Source organism: Thalia democratica, chromosome 3, assembly GCF_965202585.1.
Source record: "Thalia democratica chromosome 3, ktThaDemo2.hap1.1, whole genome shotgun sequence".
Taxonomy (NCBI): domain Eukaryota; kingdom Metazoa; phylum Chordata; class Thaliacea; order Salpida; family Salpidae; genus Thalia; species Thalia democratica.
In genome coordinates this window covers 49,135,217-49,153,994 of record NC_139167.1, presented here as the reverse complement: position 1 = coordinate 49,153,994, position 18,778 = coordinate 49,135,217, and the positions used below count along the sequence as shown (strand labels likewise).

Sequence of the window (18,778 nt, the reverse complement as noted above, 5' to 3'; positions counted from 1 at the left end):
GTATCAAGTACAACAAAAAATATTTAAAACTTTTTCTGGCTGAGACATGTCATCATCTAAGACCATACAAATGTCGAGATCCGAGCTTTTAAGACCAAAGCCATTTTTCGAACTTCCAAATAGCGACAACTTAGCTTGATTAAAAGGTATACCATCAATATTTCCCAACTTTATTATACAAAGTTCTATGTAATCTACTACTTGATCTCTTTCATTTTCTTCAAATGCACTGGGAGCAGACAGTTCTTTGAAAATATTGAAAAAATTACCGAATATTTTTTTACACAAGTCGAATTTAAATTAAATAAGCTAAAAAGTATTAAGAAAAAACAAATATGATTAAAATTTTCTTGACTGTTAACTCCAACCTCTGTTTATTTTTATACTCCATTAAAAAGACACAAAACAGAAACTTACAAATAACATTAAAAAAACAAGCTTAAAACGGGCAACTAACCTAGATTAAATTTACACAACGTGTCCAACAAATCAGTCATTTTATCATTAAGCTGCGGGATGGTGTCCGCTGGAATCAAGCCGACGCTCGACTTGCAGTTCTTCGGGTCTCCGCACTCAGGCTCGTTGCACTTGAAACAAAGCTTGAGTATTTTCGAGCTTCCGCCGAAGTTCGCCAGTTTGAAACTCAAACCTCGTTTTTCCGTGTTGCTGCGACCGAAGACAAACTTTTATTGACATTTTAAAAAACAGTAGGTTATAAACTAAAGTAACATGTAAATAAAAAATACTTTAAGTAAAACTTTATAACTTTATAAACTTTACTTTAAACTTTAAACAGCTTTATAAAGGGTGAAAAATGAAAAGATGTATAATAAAACTATTCGTTTTTTGTGAAGTCACTAAATAAAAAAACAGCATTTTTAGCTATGAGCAAACATATTTGAATTCTAAAGTTAAAATAATTACTAATTAGTTTGGAAAATAGTAACACATTGCATTTAAATTTTTATGCAAACTAAAACAGTCATATAATATATTTTATTTGTTTAACTCAATCATAGCACTTGAACTATAAATAATAAAGTTCCTTTTTAACTTAGGTAACACCTTATGTAATTTAATTAGTAAAAAAATTGAATGTAATTTGCATTAGGTCGCAACAATAAACTGTTGAAAAACAAATACTTATTTTGAATCATTGTGACTCAAGACTTTTTGTGCAAAAACAAATAAACAAAGCATCGAGAAAACAAACTAATTTAATTGAAAACTTAACAATTGACAGAGTAATTTATTATTTACAATCAAACTTTATTAAAACCAAATAGAATGTAAATAAAATATAACTAACTCGTTTGGTAAAGCATCCAAAATATCACTCATATTCAAATCCTGAAAAAAATAAAATCTTTAAAAATATTAAAGTTGTATTCTAATATATATATTTAATTTTTTTAATAAATAATATTATAAAAAATATAATAAATCCATAACATTCTAAACATTCTAAAAAATAGTTCAAGTTTAGTTTTTGAGAAAAATTTACACAAACATTTATTACAAAAAAAAGAGGAAATTTGTACGTTTGTTTTTAGTTTAAGTATCTTTAAGCAACTAAAAATTTAAAAAATATAACGAGTTTTTTAATAAATAAAAAATAATTAAAGTCATTTAAAAGTTAGAATTCATACAGTTTAAATAAACTTAAAAACTCATTATATAAATTTAAAGCAACAAAATTAATTACCACATCGTCTTCATTCGATACAATCGATACATTTCTGAAAAATAATCATAATTATATTGATATATAAAGTTCATTACAAAAACAAAGGCAAAACTTACAGCTCATTTTTTGTCTCATTATCAGAGGGATTGTCATCTTCTGCAACCACTGATTCACCTTTAACAGTTATTAAAATAAATATGCAATTACATATAAGTCTCATGACTGCAGAAGAAATAAGCAAGTTATTGAATATTGAATTTGAACAAGCAAATTATTTTTACGAAAACCACTTGGCGGTTATTAGATTTAGTGATCTGCAACTGATTATAATAACTTAATCAAGGAAGCAGAAAACTGTGATTTATAACAAGAGAAATTTTTTATGAGTTTTTGTCAGAAAATTATCTCTAGCGGACACATTTGTAAAAATAAATACTTATGAAAAAGGTAAAACATTGGAATTTTAATCACCGGAAATACCCATGCAAAAATTTATTTAAATTGTAAAAAGTATCCGAAAATAATCCTTTTACAATATAAATTTACAAACATGCTGATAATTTGATCGTAACTATAGATCAGTGCCTAAGTAAATATTTCATTATAGTTTTGTTTTTCAACAGTATCTACTCAAAGTATATAATTTTTAAATTCATGCGATTGGCTAAAGACTTTTTCCTAAAAAACATGCCAGTCATTTACATAAGTCTTTTCACATAAACAACAAACAAAATAACAACTAATAAAATCAACTTTAATTTCTAAACCCACCGTTTTCATTCAAAATCGCCGCGCTGTCAGCAACGAGTTTGAACTGACGGTTGGAAGTCTTGCGGTTGGGAACTTTGATGTTGGTTGGAAGCCCGTTGTAATTGAGGGCGGTGATTCGCAGCCTGGCGAGCATGTAGTACCATATTTTCTGTTGAAAAAATTTATATTTTAGACCAATTTTTATGGAAACTACTCATTTCTAATCAATAAGATTTTATAACACATAAACCTCTTTTATTTAATAACCTTTTAATAGAAGACAACTACCTTAAAAAATAATAAGTAAAAAGCTAGTTTATTCATACTTAAAAGAGTATGTTTAAGCTTTTTACATCTTTTAATAGTTATTTATTTATGTTTCAGACTTAATAAAAATAATTGCTTAAACAATTTTCTTGACTAGTTAGCAACTATAAAAAAAGCTAAAAATTTAAAATTATAAATGGCAGTAAAAGTATTAATTAAATAAGAAATAAAATATATTTTTAATTTAAAATAATTTTTTAAACTTTATTATAAAACTATTTGTTTACTTTAAAAAGAAGATCTTCGAATGTATAATTTAATTTCTGAAAAATTTTACAAAAATTCAAGGTCCTACATTTTCAACCTAGTATCCTATTAACTCTTCCTTATGAATAAAACATCAAAACTGCAATAAATATTTAATTACCTCGTTCTTCAAGTTTTTGTTCAGGCTGCTGACTGCCGAAAGATCGCCTCCCTGAAGCTTGCTACAAAACGGGTCCAAAACAGCGCATCTTCTGGCGTTCCAACCGTACAACTTGCGCCGATCTTCCAACCGTTCACTTGTTATATTGACCACCTGGAAAAGTTGTAATTATCAATATAAAACACGACTAGGCCGAAAATTTTTAAAAGTAATAAATAAAAGTTTAGTGAAAACTAAATACTTTCGTTCACTAATATAATATTGACATAAAACTAATAAATTGGTAAACAAACAAAAAGTATCTTTAAAGTAAATAAAATTAGACATTATTAAACTATTAGTTTTGTCAAAAATTAATCTACACTAGTAGCTTTGTTCTTTTGAAAAAAAATTATTTGCTTCAATGTTACTAATTAACAATTTATAATTAAAACTTTAACACACATTAATTAAAGTATTTACTTCTAGGTTACTCAAAGAGAAAACTAAATTCATATTGTAAATTAAAACGAAATTTTGTCAATCGTAAATTAAAGTAAGTTAACAATCTATTTGTATAACTTGTATTAAATTTTACAAATTAAAACGAATTCAAAAGTAATTCTTTTTTTATCGATTTAAAAGTTAAACTAACAAAAACTTCCATGTCATAGGAAAATGCGTAATACTTCAGCATGTCTCTCCACAGTATAGAAATTCTCTTTTCCACATTTTCATTCAAACGTGAGAGGTGTTTTCTCATGAAGTACACTCGCTGTGGCGGAGGACTTTCAAAGTCATTTGCGACCCAGTTTGCTTCCAGACTTGAAGAAACTTTAAAAAAATCATTAGTTTTAGTTGGTTAACAATCAATTAACTAGCCAGTAAAAGATTGCTTGTAATATAAAACACTAAAATGACTTTTTTATCTAAACTGTAATTTACATAAAATATAAACAATAATAAAACTTTTTATAACTTTACAATTTTGACTAAAAAATTCTAAAAATGAGTTAACAAGTGTTTATGTTCAAAAAAGGGCGACATTGATTTTTGAAAAAATTTCTTCTTGGTTTTCTGAATTTCTTCTAGGTTATTAAAAATACACGTTTTTGGGTCTATTTTTAGTTTAAAGTTAAGTTTAAGGTTTATAACTGCGTTAAGAAGAATAACAACATTGAAAAGATATTGTAAAGCTACTTCAAATGTGTTTTTTAATAAAAAAACTTTGATGATGACATGTTTTTTTAATCTTTATGAGATTTTTTATTTGTGCCAAGTCTAAATTATACTACTTAACATGTAAAAATTGTTTTAATTTCCAGGTTTTTCCAGGATTTTTATGATTTTTGTTCAAAATTACAGTTTTATTTTAATATTATTTGTCAAATTCTAGGTTTTTCCAGATTTTCTAGGTTTTGTGGCTACTCTGTCAAAAGTATTAACAATAAATATAGATACTTTTTTCTATTAAGTTGCTTTTATACAACTCAAGATTCATATTATATACGTTTGTTTAAATATTGAACTATACGTAAGTTTGCGTTTATTTTTAAAGTATTTCTTAGACAAATTTACTTTCAATCTTTTTAAACAAATCTAAAATAAACAAGCTTCACAAGCTGTAGCTCATCATACCACTTAAATAAATTATTTGAATAAAAATGGTTTAAAACCTAAAAAAAAAACATAAGCAGTTTATGGTGATTAATATTTTATCAAATAATTAATCAACAATAGAGACGTACATGACACTAAACATAAATAACTTTTCAGTGAAGATAGATAAGTGTCTTAAATCTAAAACTAGCCTGAGTGAGTGGCAACGCTGATAAATTTACTACTAAAAAGCATAAGTATTAAATACACTTCATTTAGTCCTAAAAAAAACTAAATTGAAGTATTTTATCATACAATTATAACTAAATTGAATGAATTCATTTAAAAAACATAATTGTTATACTTACAAGGTCTAGGAAGTGGATAATAATCAGGGTTATCGTTGGTGTCATACTCATCTATCCTGTAATCATCAGCGTAATAATATACGATGTTCTTAGAGTTTTCTCCAATCAACCCACAGTCTAAATTCAGCATGATTTTCTCTAAATCTTCTTCGTAAATTTCCTATTTTAAAATTCAAACTTATTTTTTCTTGTAATTATCTATACGTTTGTTGTAAAATATGCTAGCAAGGAGGGAATTCATTTTTAAACAAGTTTAACTTTACAAAAAAAAATAAAAACTTTAAAGTTTGTAGTTTATATATTCTAAAAAATTTCACAATAGAACTAGATACCTTATTTATTGTCAATAAGCTACAGAACAGGGTTGCCACTCGTTTTTTAAAAAATTTTTCCAGGTTTTCCAAATTTCTTCCAGGTTTTTAAAAGTACACATTTTTGGGTTTATTTTTAGTTTTAACTTAATTTCTATATAAGAAACTGTATTAAATAGTATACAAACATTGAAAAGATACTGAGAAGTTACTTTAATTGTGTTTTTTAATAAAAAAATTTTTTGATGATGACAAAAAAATCTTATTTATATGATAGATTTTTTGTGTCAAATCAAAATTTTACTACTGATAATGTTAAAATTATTAAAAATACCAGGTTTTTCCAGGTTTTATGATCAAATTTCCAGGTTTTTCCATGTTTTTTTTCAAAATTTCTCAAATTCCAGGTTTTTCCAGGTTATTTTTGCCTAAATTGTCAAATTCAAGGTTTTTCAAGGTTTTTCCAGGTTTCAAGGTGAAGTGGAAACCCTGTACAGAAGTTATTTTAAAAACTGAAGTGACCATTTATATAGATTATGGTTAAGAAAAATAAATATTGTAATAAACACATTATTTCATAATTTATTGACCACCTAAAACTCCAAAATAATTAAATTGTTATAAACAGAACAATAAAGTGTATATTTCAAATAAAACAATCTTGTGGTATTTTTCTCATTTAGCATAAAACTGATATTTTGATATTAATGTATTTATTGGCATACAAACTTTGTGCAGATTTATCAAATTGTGTTTCTGCTGCATGAAATATATGGCCATGATGGCGAATTGGTGGGGTGGACACGATCCTAAATTTTGCTGGTCCAAACTGCACAATTTTGCCCATTTTCGAAACAACAGCGCTAACTGGTGACAGATTAATTAAACTTGTTTATTAAATTTTAATAAATTAACTTTTTTCGTGCACTGATTGTTTTATACCGAAAATATCTATAATACTAATAAGATAAATGAAATAAACTGTTATTTCTCTCTAAAAAAAAGTAAATAGAATTATTGTCAAACATGATTACGAAAATATAATTCACATATGTTAAAAACAGCTACATTGATGGATATATAAATACTACATTAAGAGTAAAATTAAACAGCAACCTCGTAAGTAGGCCTGTCTATATGAAAATACAAACAGAGAAGTCTGCTGGTGAACACCGGCCACTTAGTGGTTATCTGCAGCTTTATTTTCGTTTTGTTTCCTTTTAGTTGGCAACTAATATACTGGCAGTAACTTTTAAAATCAAACTCAATGTTGTGAAACTCTCCTGCAAAAGTTCAAAGAAACATTAACGTAGTCCGAAATAGCAACTTATGTTTAATTATTACTGTCAATCTGGTTGATATTTATATAATAACTACACATATCATCTAAATACAAAAAACTCAACTGAATATTTTCAACAATAAACAAAAAAAAACAATAAAATTCTGAAGTAGTTTTCGTTTGTATCATTACAATTAAACTAGAATATAGCAAACAGTAACTTAAAGTAAAAAATCTCTATAAAATAAATGTGTTAATTTTATGTACACTTACCTGAATTTTTTAAAGCTTCTCTCACAAAAGTTAAACAGTCCGGTACTTTCATTGAAGACTTTTCAATTTGAATGGAAATGTTCAAATCACTGTGTTTAAACCCACAAAGATGTAAAGAGGATCCGTACATAATAAAATCCAACTTTTCTGCAAAATAAACATAGAAACATTAAATTGAGATAAGCAAAATCTGAACTAGTTTAAACTATTTAAAGAAAGTTTTACATTGGTTGCCCAAACAAAACTTTCAAAGAAAACTATATAACTTTATTCAACCATTTATCACTAAGCTAAAACTGTTTCACCTAAACAAGGCTCATCAGAAAACTTAATAACAATTTCGATCTCACCAGAATCTTTCAAGTCCTTGTTGACACAGACACCCACTCTGTCCACAATCGACTGACGTTCCTTTCTGATCTTTTTTGTAAGAACATCGCCGTGCGCAATTTGCTCGTTCAAAACCTCATCGAGCTTAACTAGATCGTCTTCACACGGTTGCGGAATTTTTCTCAGGGTTTCTGCCTGTGTTAAAACAAATACATGTAAGTCAATGGGTCGACCTCAGAAAACTCTGATACAGCTGTTTGTGTCAACACGTTGTTGAGTGCAAAGTTTAAAACAAATCGCGACGAAAAAAGCAGACATTGTTCGATGAATTTGAAATCAAACAAACAACTGTACAATTTTATGCAGTAGAAGAAAATAAAGTAATTCTTAGAACTTCATATAAGGCACTTTTATATGTGATACTTAATTATAAAGTGCTTCTCATGCACTGTATAAAATACTCATCTATGTAATTTGTGTAAAAAAATTCTTTTTGAGAAACTTTTTAGCATTATTGCTTTTATCATCTTGCATGTTTACAATTATTGTTTTTTGTTTTTAATGCTTTTATGATTTTATGTGATATCTAATTTTGCTATTTGAACATTTCTCATAGCATGTTCTCATATTCGTTTGTAAAAACTATGCTTCATTAAAAAAAACTGATGTCATAGTCAATGCTATTCTTAAGTTGGTAAACTTTTTTAAATTTCAAATAATTAATGCATTTTTTATATATTTATTTCAAATCAAAAGAAAAAATTAAGGTTAAAAAGAGTTCTGTAAAAGTTTATTATCTAACAAAATCTGGTAGTTTATTAGAACTGAGTTTTGTAGATAACTTGAACTTGTAATTTCAGGATTGTTTAAAAGCACCATAATTGCTATACATTTAGTGTTGTTGTGTTGGAAACTGAAACAACGACCTCGGCAAAGTAGTATTTAATCAAAAATACAATGACTAAACTTACGACTTAGTAGCTTGCTTTTATTCTTATAATAAAATATTATTATTACTTCAACATACAGATTTAACCAATAAAAAAACTCACACAATTAAATCTGCATAGGACCTGCTTGTGGTTCTTTTTACTGAAGTGTTCCGACGCACCCTGGCCGTCTTTAAATGATTCGTTGCACACTTGACAGCGGAACCCCTTTTAATTGGTTTTTTATTATACAACTTGTTAATAAGTTAATACTTCAGACTAAAATATTTTGCTAACATCAACACCTGTTGATAGTAATTGATTTTGAATTTGTACAGATACATATGTACAAAATATTATTTAAGTTTTTTGAAACATAGTACATTTTATTGATTAGCATTTTAGAGATAAAAGTAGTACACTTAATTTTCAAAACTTGATGTTAATTTTTTTGAAAGAGAAAAAAAAAGTATACTTAACTTAAATTGATTTAACTAGTTATAATACCACTGTTTAACTAGAACATTTTAAAACATTAAACTAATAATAACTACTTCAAAATACTGAAGATGTTTCAAGCACAACAAGAGCTAAGTTTAAATATTATAGTCAAGTTACTACACTATCGTTAGTAATGTTTTTAATCAATAGTTTAAAATTAAGGATATCTATAGCGAAATGGAGTATTTAATAAACTACTTTTTGTTTGAATTTAAATTTGTATGGCTGGTTGTAAGTAAATGAGCTAATTTAAGCTAAAATAATTGCTTAAACTTTAGTTACAAATAAATGTAATAAACTGATGTCAACAAATAAGTGAAATTATTCTAATGATATATAGTCTCATGCATAAATAAACAAACAAATAACCAAGTAATAAAAATTGAACAAAATTTCTATACAATTAATAACTAAAAGTCTTTACAAAACTTAAAACACTGTACCGTAACCTGCTGCTTAGGTACGCACTGCCGGTTGGGTACGCACTTTTTAGCCGAAAAACACTGTGTTCACTATGTAATTTTAAATATAAAAAACATACCTAAAAGTAGTAGTAAAAAATTACTATATGATAATTTAAATTTTAGTGTATTAGATTAAAATTAAAGCTAAGGAAACTGAAAAAAAAAATTATAAACTACAACTTGTATATTAAATCTTATATTTTAAAAATGTATATTACAGTTTATTTATTTAATGAAAATGAAGAATAGTGCAATTTAAATTTATATAACCGATGTTTATAAGAATAGGAATAAAACTATTTTCAAAAGATCATACAAAATTTAAACAAACGAAGTTAATGAAAAGTGCAATTAACATTTACATACCCCATGATTGAACATAATTTTTAAAGAATTTAAAAGTTTATATTATAATTATTGTTAATATTTTAAACACATTATATAATCTCTAGATGTTATAATATTAATATATAATAATTTCATTATAAATGAGATGGGAATTTCGTTAACTGTAAACTTTAGTGGCTTATACAGTAAAATAAAACTAATTTTTGTAGGTACACACTTTTGCGCTGTGTTACTGTATATACTGGTTAATATTGTATAAAAAAAATTAATCATTACTAAAAGTTGACAAACATTTTTGCAAACCATTAAAAATAATACTGTAGTTTAAATATAAACCAACATTTGCAGTACTAAAAATGAAGTTCTTTTTGAACTTTTTTATTCTTTGTTGAGTTCTTCTACTTTCTCCTCCAGTTTCTTTTCCGTTGCTATTTTGTTGACTTCTGGGTCTGAGCAAAATTTGTGGTTGTTTGGTAAATGCTGCTTTTGATGACTCAGAATTGTTAGCTGGAAATATTTTTTATGTGTTAAAATAACTAAAATTAGTAAGCAAAAACGCATAGTCGGTAATATTGAAAAATAAAGTTACAAAAACAAAACTGTTTAAATAAAACTATGTATATAATGATGCAGGCTTCAAATTTTAACCACCATCAACAACACTGGTTTTATAAACTAGCATAAAGTTAATTTTATAGGCAAATTTATAAATTTTTCAAAAAACATAAAACTTTAATGTCAATTTTTTCCTTATCTTAAAAGCTATCTAAATTTTTTATTTTATTTTAGAGAACGCACCTTTGTCTTTAATTAAAAAAAATGGTTTGGGGTTTGAATTATTTCATGGGGTCCCTCCAAAAAAAAAAGGGTTTTTTTTTTTTTTCATTATTATGGTATTAAAACCAAAAATTTTTTTTTTCCTTAGTTTGCATGTTATTTAAGCTCTTAGATGTTTATTTTATAAATAATGTTAATATTTTTAACGATTTGGCCCCAAAGCAAAATGATGTATATTACACTATCATTTGCCTTGGCCATTTCCTAGATAAAAAATTGATAAAAGGATAAAAAGAATTAATAAGAATGTGAATTACAACAAATTTAATTAAATTATTTTAGTACTAATTTTGATTATACTTTTATTTAAAATAAAACAAATAAGTAAAAAAGTACAGCAACTAATAGGTTACTAAACCGTTTATTTATTCAAATAATTTATCGTTTTTTATTAGTTAAGCATAAAAATTTTAAACTTAAACAAAATTGTGCAAATTTCAGCGTGAACATATAATGAAATCAAAAAATAATAATTTTTTATGCGAATAAAGTTTAAAATTATTGTGTTGATATACAGTTAATAATTATACTTAACAAAATTTAAAAAAAAAATTAAACATACAAAACTCTCTTTTCATGAGAACAGGCAACTGTTCTTTCCAACTGTCATTTCTAGTTGAGTTGTTTGCTAAACAATATAAAATTTTGTGAAAAAATATCTAATGCAACAAATGATAATTTAGAGTTTGGAAAAAGTAGTAATTTTCAATTTCAGCATATTTCTTAATTGTCAAAAGTTTATAATTTATGAACATAAAAACATTTAAGAGGTAATTAAATGAACAGTGTCTAAAAATAAATGTTAAGCAAAATTAAACAAAAACAGCTTGTTTGTTGCTTTAGTTGTAAAAAAAATATTATATAGAAAAAATAAGTGTGTTAATATTCTTTTGTAAACCGGAGCAGTTTTTATAAAAAGATTAATTAACTTCGAGGAAGGCCCTAATTTTTATAAGAACATATTATTAATCTCTATTTATTATCATCATCTTTTAAAATATATCATTAGACTTTATTTAACTTGGTAAAAATACAATTAGAAATAACAATAAAAAAAGCAATTAATTAATGATCAATTTTCATCTTTTATTTACTTCAAAAATCCAATTTTTTGTATTATAATTGCTAATAACTTTTTTAAACTAAGTTAAGTATCTGCATTTAAGTAGGTCATCTTATCAAATTTAAACTTCATAAGCCTCCTGAAATGCTTTTAAAAAGGTTAAACTAAATTCTCATCACTGAAAATTTTATTAAAACAATCATAGTCAATTGTATATATAAAAAAGGTTTTTCAAGCACTAGGAAAAAAAGCAAAATCAAAGAAAATTCATCATTTTTAAGATTTTTTCAATTTTATTAAGGGAAATCCAAGGAAGTGGGAACACTGTATATTTTAAATGTCTATTAAAATAAGTTGCTTACAATAATTTTTAGTCAAAACAAGTATCCTGTATATTAAACATATCTAAAAAAGAAACAGCACAAAAATAAAGTTCTTTCGTCTTTAAAAGTTATTGGTAAAAGGTACACCCATATTTCCTAGATACAAAACCTAATTAACATGTTTTTAAATAAAAAGTTTCTTAATAAACTGATGAATTTAATTATAACAATTTAAACTTTAGGATTTAAACTTTTATAGAACATGCTTAAAACATAGGTAGATAAGTTAACAAATGCCTCTAATAAAAAAATAGAAAAGCTTTTAATCATCTAATTTCAGTTAAACATCATTTAAAATTGATGATTTTTTTTAATGTAACAAAATATTTCATACAAAAAATGTAAGAAAGCGGTGCTCTAACACTTATGCGCCCGCTGGCATCAGGAGGAAACTAATAAATTAAAGTGCTTGCTGTATATTAAAAAAAAAATCTAATAAAAAAAACAATAATGATTTATAATACTTCACATAAAAAAACTTTAAAAAGTTTTTAGTTATTCAAGTTACTAATGACAATATTTAAAAACCTACAAAAAATTAAACTGTTTTTTAAGATATGTTTTTAAGAGTGAGCAAAGTACCTAAATCAAAGTTAAACAGGACTAAATCTTAATTAAATGATGGTCATGTAGTGCTACAATTTGAAATGATAACTGGTAACTAACTTTGTTTTTATCGTATGTTGTATTTACTTGTGTCATCAAGAACATAACAAAAAACTAACTTAAGGTTATATAATACTTTATTTAAAGAATTAATTAGTTTCAAAAGTTTACCTTTTAAGTATTTCATATGAACAATACGATGTATATTGATTAATAAGTCTCACTAATAAAAATTCAAATATTTTGATCGGTAAAGTATTAACCATTACTATAATACTGCACCAGAGTATAAATAATATAAAAATATTTAAACAAACATAAACTAAATCTATATAAATCGAATATTTATACGTTTCTTTGAAAAAAAACATATACATATATAGAAACCAAAGTAAAAGAAACTGGTTGCTACTAAAAAATGTATAAACTGCAATGTAATCAGTAAAATAAACATTATTGATAAATTTATCTCAAAAAACATATTTACTTGCTGAACAATTTCGCTCGTGAGAACTTTGTAGTTCTTTTTGTTTTTTGTTTCTTCTCTGATCTCGACGCTTTTTTGTTTTTTCTATAACAGTTAACACTTAAAAACAAATTGCATGCCTAAAACAATAACTTTCTATCCTTAAATTTTCTTATTAAATTTTGTTATAGTTTGAGTGAAAAACGCTTGTTTTAGGTGTTTTAAAGTTTTAAAATGTGAAAAGAGGATTAAATTTTAACATATTTGTTGGTTTTTACAAAAAATAATTAACAAAATTATGAATAATTAAAACTATATGACATTGAACAAATAAAAGCACTTTGTAAAATAAGTTACAAATATTACTTAAAAAGTATAAAACAAAAAAATTACTAGTGGTAGAAGTTTTTAAAAAGCTGTTTTTAGAAAGGTTATAAAATAAGAAACATAAAAAACCAAAAGGCGTTAATCATTATTGCTTTTTTGACACACTGTTTAACATTATATTTTTGTTTTCTTATATGGTATTAATTGAAAAAATTAACAATAACTATTTTTCTTACAATATGATCATTTAGCTCAAAAAAAAACAATATAGAATTTAAAAACTCACTGTTTGCTTTGACTTCATCTCTGTTAAAAAATTAAATTAAGCTAAAAATTATTTTAACTGCTTATTTTCAGAAAATTTTATTCTAAAATAAGTTACACTTAAAGGACTTTTTTGTTTTACTAAACAACTTATATTATTCGATGACATTACAAAATAAATTCATCTATATAGAAAATATTTACAAGTTTTTAAAAGTAAACAGAACTATAAAGCAACAACACTATCAAATTACTAAATTTCAAGATATTTGCAATTGATTTTTGTTTTTCTAACTGTAACAAATCAAATTAAACTGTTTATATCTATTCAACGAAATCATTTTTGAGCATTTGTAGTAAAAGTAAATATGCATTTTTTTTTTCTTTACTAAATATTTTATTTAAAATTGAACAAAATTTCATTTGCTTTTCAATTTATGATAAAATTGCTTACATTTTTTATTATATAAATGTTATAAATTTTGAAGAATATTCACAAAATAAAATTCCTGTTTGAAATAAAAAAATATTAAACATGTTTTAATCCCAGCAAAAAGTATAAAAACTACTTTTGTTAACTTTTGATAGTATCATAACTATTAGCTTACTTTTGAACAATGTTGTTATCCGTGGCAAAGCTGTTACCCTGAATATTTTCTGCAAAAAAGGTATAACTTATTAAATAAATTTAAAACAGATATTATTTAACAAATCTACTGATATTTTACAAAAATTAAAAGGTATGTGTAGTCTGGGTGGGTGTCACTTTTGCACGAGGGACACTTTTGCAAGGCAACTCTTTTACACTAGGAGACATTATTTCACGGCAATTCTTTTGCACAAAAGGACACTTTTGCACGGCAACTTTTTTGCACAAGGAAACACTTTTGCACGGCGTCACTTTTGCATGAGTGGACACTGTTTCACGAGCGTCACTTTAGCACAAGGGACATTTTTAAACGGCAACTCTTTTGCACGCAGGGACATTTTTGCACTTTTGCTCAGCAACATTTTTACATTTTAGTCAAATATTTTGCATTGTGTCACTTATTGCAAGACGTTACATTTGCATGGCAACATTTTTGCAAAGCATCACTTTGGCACGCTACAAATTTTTATTTTATTATATAAAAATTTTAATGAATTAAATATAAATTTATTTTCATCAATTTAAATAAAATTTGATTTTAAACGCATATCATTTTGAATAATAAAGTGTGATAGTTTTTTAATGAAATTTTAATATAAAGCTTTTTTTTGAAGTTTTACCTAGAACAATATAATAATGTACTACAACTCACTTTAATCATATTTATAATCTTGATTTAAATTAACTAGATAAGTACAGTTTTTTTAATTAAAACAATTTGAATACTTTAAATAAAGATAAACAGAATTTTCTTAAATGTAATAAGAAATATAAACTTAATAATGTAGAGCTTTAAAACCAAACCTTGAGACTGATTTTTTACTTATATTTTCTTGATGTTTAGATTAGCATTAAATAGTTATTTAAAAAAATATTTTTAAGTTGTTTTAATTTTAAACAATTGTTAAATAAATAAAAAAGATTTAGTTAATTTATGAGGTGTTAAGGTATTTAAAGTTTTATTTGATGGTTATTTTTTAGTTTTATGAAAAGTTTTTTTTAACTTTGGGTGAGAATAAAAAGAGCAATAAAAAGAGCGCATTATTCATGACTTAAACTTGGATCATTTCATTACTATAATGTTGCATGATTATGAAATAAGCCAATGAGAGAGTAACATTTGGAAGTTTGAACTTATGTTCATCAAAAGTATCAAGAGATATGCTGCAATATTTCTTATATGTCTTACCTTGTTAGACTAACAAAACTTAATATTAAATCATTAGAGTACAGGAGATAAATTTTTGAAATTTTATTAAATACAATGTTTCACTCGTTTAAAGAAACGAGATCTTCAGTTGTTTAAAATCTTATTCAAATAGAATTCTATTTGAATAAGAATTTAAACAACTGAAGATCTCGTTTCTTTAAACGAGTGAATGAGTAATGAGGTCAAATTCATATCTCCTGTACTCTGTTGCGTACTTTTTGCTTTAAAGGTTGCAATCAAAGTTCTCGACTTAAAAAGGAGAATGATTCAATGATAATTTTTTGAAATTTTATTACAATACAATGTTTCACTCGTTTAAAGAAACGAGATCTTCAGTTGTTTAAATTCTTATTAAAATAGAATTCTATTTGAATAAGATTTTAAACAACTGAAGATCTCGTTTCTTTAAACGAGTGAAACATTGTATTGTAATAAAATTTCAAAAAATTATCATTAAATCATTCTCATTTTTAAGTCGAGAACTTTGATTGCAACCTTTAAAGCAAAAAGTACGCAACAGAGTACAGGAGATATGAATTTGACCTCATTACTTGTTTTAAACTAGTTAACGGTGAAACTAAAACTAATATACAATAAATTTCTGAACATTATAGAACTAATTATTAACTGAGAAAAAACAGCAAAAAAATACATGCAAACATCATTTTAATATTGAGGCTTGGAGTAATTTATTTTTTAATCGGGTAGTTGAGATATGGAACAAACTTAAAATAAATTAGTTTCTTGCTAAAAAGTTAAACAATTTTAATTAAAGTTAAAAAGGTTTGATTTGAGTTAAATTTTTCTTAGTAAATTTAATAAGTAATTTTTATCAACTATTGATTTAATTTCAAGATTTAGCTTAGTTTATATAGTTCAATTTTATTACCAGCACCTTTACTCTATTAATGATGAGTCCTTTTTCAATGTGTTTAATGATTATTTATCTGGCCAGTCTATTGTTAATGTCCTTTTTTATTTTTGTTGTTAGTCAATGCATTTAAATACTTGATGTTGATCGTTCTACATCAAAGTGTAAACAAGTAATAGTTTGTGGTTAAAAACTTTGCTTTTTATGCTAATCTATAACTTCTATAAAAATTATGTTTTTATCTTTGTTTTCATAAGTAAATTTTTTGTTTTATTTTTTTACTCTTTATGTGTCTTTCAGTTTAAGTGGCTAGGTCCATCATATGGACAATAAACTTGTAATAGTAAAGAAAAAAATATAAAAAGACATAGTTGTTATTTAATAAGTTAGAATTCATAACAAACTAGAATAATTTACCTTACACTTTTAGTCTTTTATCTTAGTTTCAAATTTTTTTTTCCCTGGCATGAATCTTTTTAAAATATGTTTTTTTAACTTTTAATTATTTTTGGTTTATAACATTAATTTTTACTGTTTAAATTTTAAATCTTTGATATAATGTCTTTAATATGTGTCTGTTATAAAATTTTCATTTTCAGTTTTTTTTTTTTTGTTACAGATTTGCAGTGCAAAAGTGTTCCCTTGTGCAAAAGTGACCCTCCGTTCAAAAGTGTCCTCTCGTGCAAAATTAAGCCGTGCAAAAGTGTCCCCTCATGCTAAAATGACTCTCATGCAAAAGAGTCGCCGTGCAAAAGTGACCCTCCATGCAAAAGAGATTTGTTAACAAAACTAGTTTTTCATTATATTTTGAAAAATATTATAAAAAACAATAAAAAATTAAGTGTATAAATCAAAATAAATAAAAAAACTTAGAAAATTAACATTTTTACCTAAAAAACTTTATAACAGTACATTGAATTTTAGGTATATCAAAATTTATATGCATGGAAGACTTTTAAAAAACTGTTTAATTTAACAAAACAAGCTTCTTTTAATCATTAACTTTAAGAAAGTTTTTTAACATAAATACAATAAAATATTACCTGAAATACTCGAACTTTGTCCATTCCTACTATTGCTTATTCTGCAAAAGAAATTAATGGTTGGAAAAATAAAGTTTAAGAAATAAACTAATTAAAAAGATACTGACAAAATTTAACTTCATTAATTGTCGTGTAATGTTTTTAAAATACTCGTTTACAAAACAAAAAGTATTGTTACAACTGGTACAACTTTCTTATAAAATTAAATTACTTAAAAAATTGTTTAAAAAAAAATTGATTAGACATTAATGTAAAAAAATAAAATTCCTAGATATACCTTAGAACAGTTTCTTTAAGTTTAAGTGGTCATTCTAGTATTTATTGTTAAAAAATTGCAATAAGTTGGGTATGACATGTTCATATTTTAAAACAGTTAACTATTTTTTTAAATTATTTATGCTTTATATTACTTTACTTCATACAATGTTAAGAACTCTAATTTCATTTGTGTACTAAAAAAATTATTTACCTTGGATTATTTGAGTTAATATTAAGCATGGCTTTCAAGTCTTTAGTTGCTTTCTTATCAATTCTTATATTAATATTATCAAAAGTTTTTGAAGATTTACTTCTCAAGACACTGGGATCATCATTTTTAACAGTTTTATTAGAATTATTCATAACTTACTAGTTTGCCTGTGAAATTTTAAAATTAAAAGACAATAGAAAATCAACATAAATCTATGTGAAAAATTAAAATAAATCAAAACTGATATAAGTATTTTTTAAATGTTATGCTAAATATTAGTGTTATTTCATCAGTAATAAATGCAAGTAAATTTTACTAAAAATACAACCAATAGATCTTATTTTAAATAACCAGCACTTACGTTTAAAATTACTTGAAAATATTCCAAACAAATTCTAATTTAAATAGTCTTTATCAGTCGAGCTAGTTTTATAAATAACAAGCCAGATTTCTATTAAAAAAAAATCTTTTGAGACTGAAATTCTAAGAGGAAAGTCTTTATAAATATCTTATCAGTGATTTTTTAAAGTTATACTTTAAAATAAAATTAAAATTACTCATTATCAATTCAAGTGCACATTTATAAACATATCTATAAATAGTCTCAACTCTGGTTGTTAAGTTGTTTTCAATCTATAAAACATGTTGCAGGTGGTATAATACCAACAATAAGTAATTTGCTGAACCCTAAGCTAGATGTTTTCTAATTTTTACTGTTTCAACTCTTATAACTATTCCATGCGCATTTTGTATAGAGCTAACTTAGACTCAATTTACAATTTGATTAGAAGGATCAGTTTTTACTTTTTAAACAAGTCTTACAAGCTCAAGAGGAATCTAAATAAAACTGCTGTAGGTAAATAGCTATAACATGATTTTGTTATTTTTAACTTGAAAAATCAACATTTTTCATTCTTTGTGAGTTCTACATATAAAAAGTTTGTAAAGTATAAAGATTTGGTTAATTATGAGTAAATATAAATATATTTATAAAAGCCTGAAAGTATTTAAAATGTTACAGCTAGTTAATATTAATCATTTTAAATGTGTAGTAAGTACCTATTTATAGCTATAA

General features: G+C 24.9%; 1 protein-coding gene across 5 annotated transcripts in view; it reads right to left on the bottom strand.

Moving 5' to 3' along the window:
* LOC145831288 (terminal uridylyltransferase 4-like) overlaps positions 1-17,864 on the bottom strand; it is a 29,505-nt gene extending 11,641 nt beyond the window's left edge. For 3 of the 5 annotated variants that reach the window (XM_082938479.1, XM_082938481.1, XM_082938482.1), the window contains exons 1-21: positions 17,704-17,864; positions 17,235-17,275; positions 14,070-14,118; positions 13,484-13,503; positions 12,892-12,975; positions 10,915-10,980; positions 9,856-10,022; positions 8,326-8,430; positions 7,294-7,468; positions 6,944-7,090; positions 6,505-6,671; positions 6,118-6,255; positions 5,078-5,237; positions 3,766-3,944; positions 3,132-3,284; positions 2,459-2,606; positions 1,804-1,861; positions 1,706-1,739; positions 1,310-1,350; positions 458-666; positions 31-245 (exon numbers count right to left, since the gene is read on the bottom strand). In XM_082938479.1, coding sequence (XP_082794605.1) covers positions 31-245; positions 458-666; positions 1,310-1,350; positions 1,706-1,739; positions 1,804-1,861; positions 2,459-2,606; positions 3,132-3,284; positions 3,766-3,944; positions 5,078-5,237; positions 6,118-6,255; positions 6,505-6,671; positions 6,944-7,090; positions 7,294-7,468; positions 8,326-8,430; positions 9,856-10,022; positions 10,915-10,980; positions 12,892-12,975; positions 13,484-13,503; positions 14,070-14,118; positions 17,235-17,275; positions 17,704-17,855 — 2,508 coding nt within the window. In that variant the 5' untranslated portion in view covers positions 17,856-17,864. The remainder of the gene's footprint in view (positions 1-30; positions 246-457; positions 667-1,309; positions 1,351-1,705; positions 1,740-1,803; positions 1,862-2,458; positions 2,607-3,131; positions 3,285-3,765; positions 3,945-5,077; positions 5,238-6,117; positions 6,256-6,504; positions 6,672-6,943; positions 7,091-7,293; positions 7,469-8,325; positions 8,431-9,855; positions 10,023-10,914; positions 10,981-12,891; positions 12,976-13,483; positions 13,504-14,069; positions 14,119-17,234; positions 17,276-17,703) is intronic. The other 2 variants (XM_082938480.1, XM_082938483.1) reach the window with 2 other exon arrangements.
* Between the last annotated feature and the right edge of the window lie 914 nt (positions 17,865-18,778).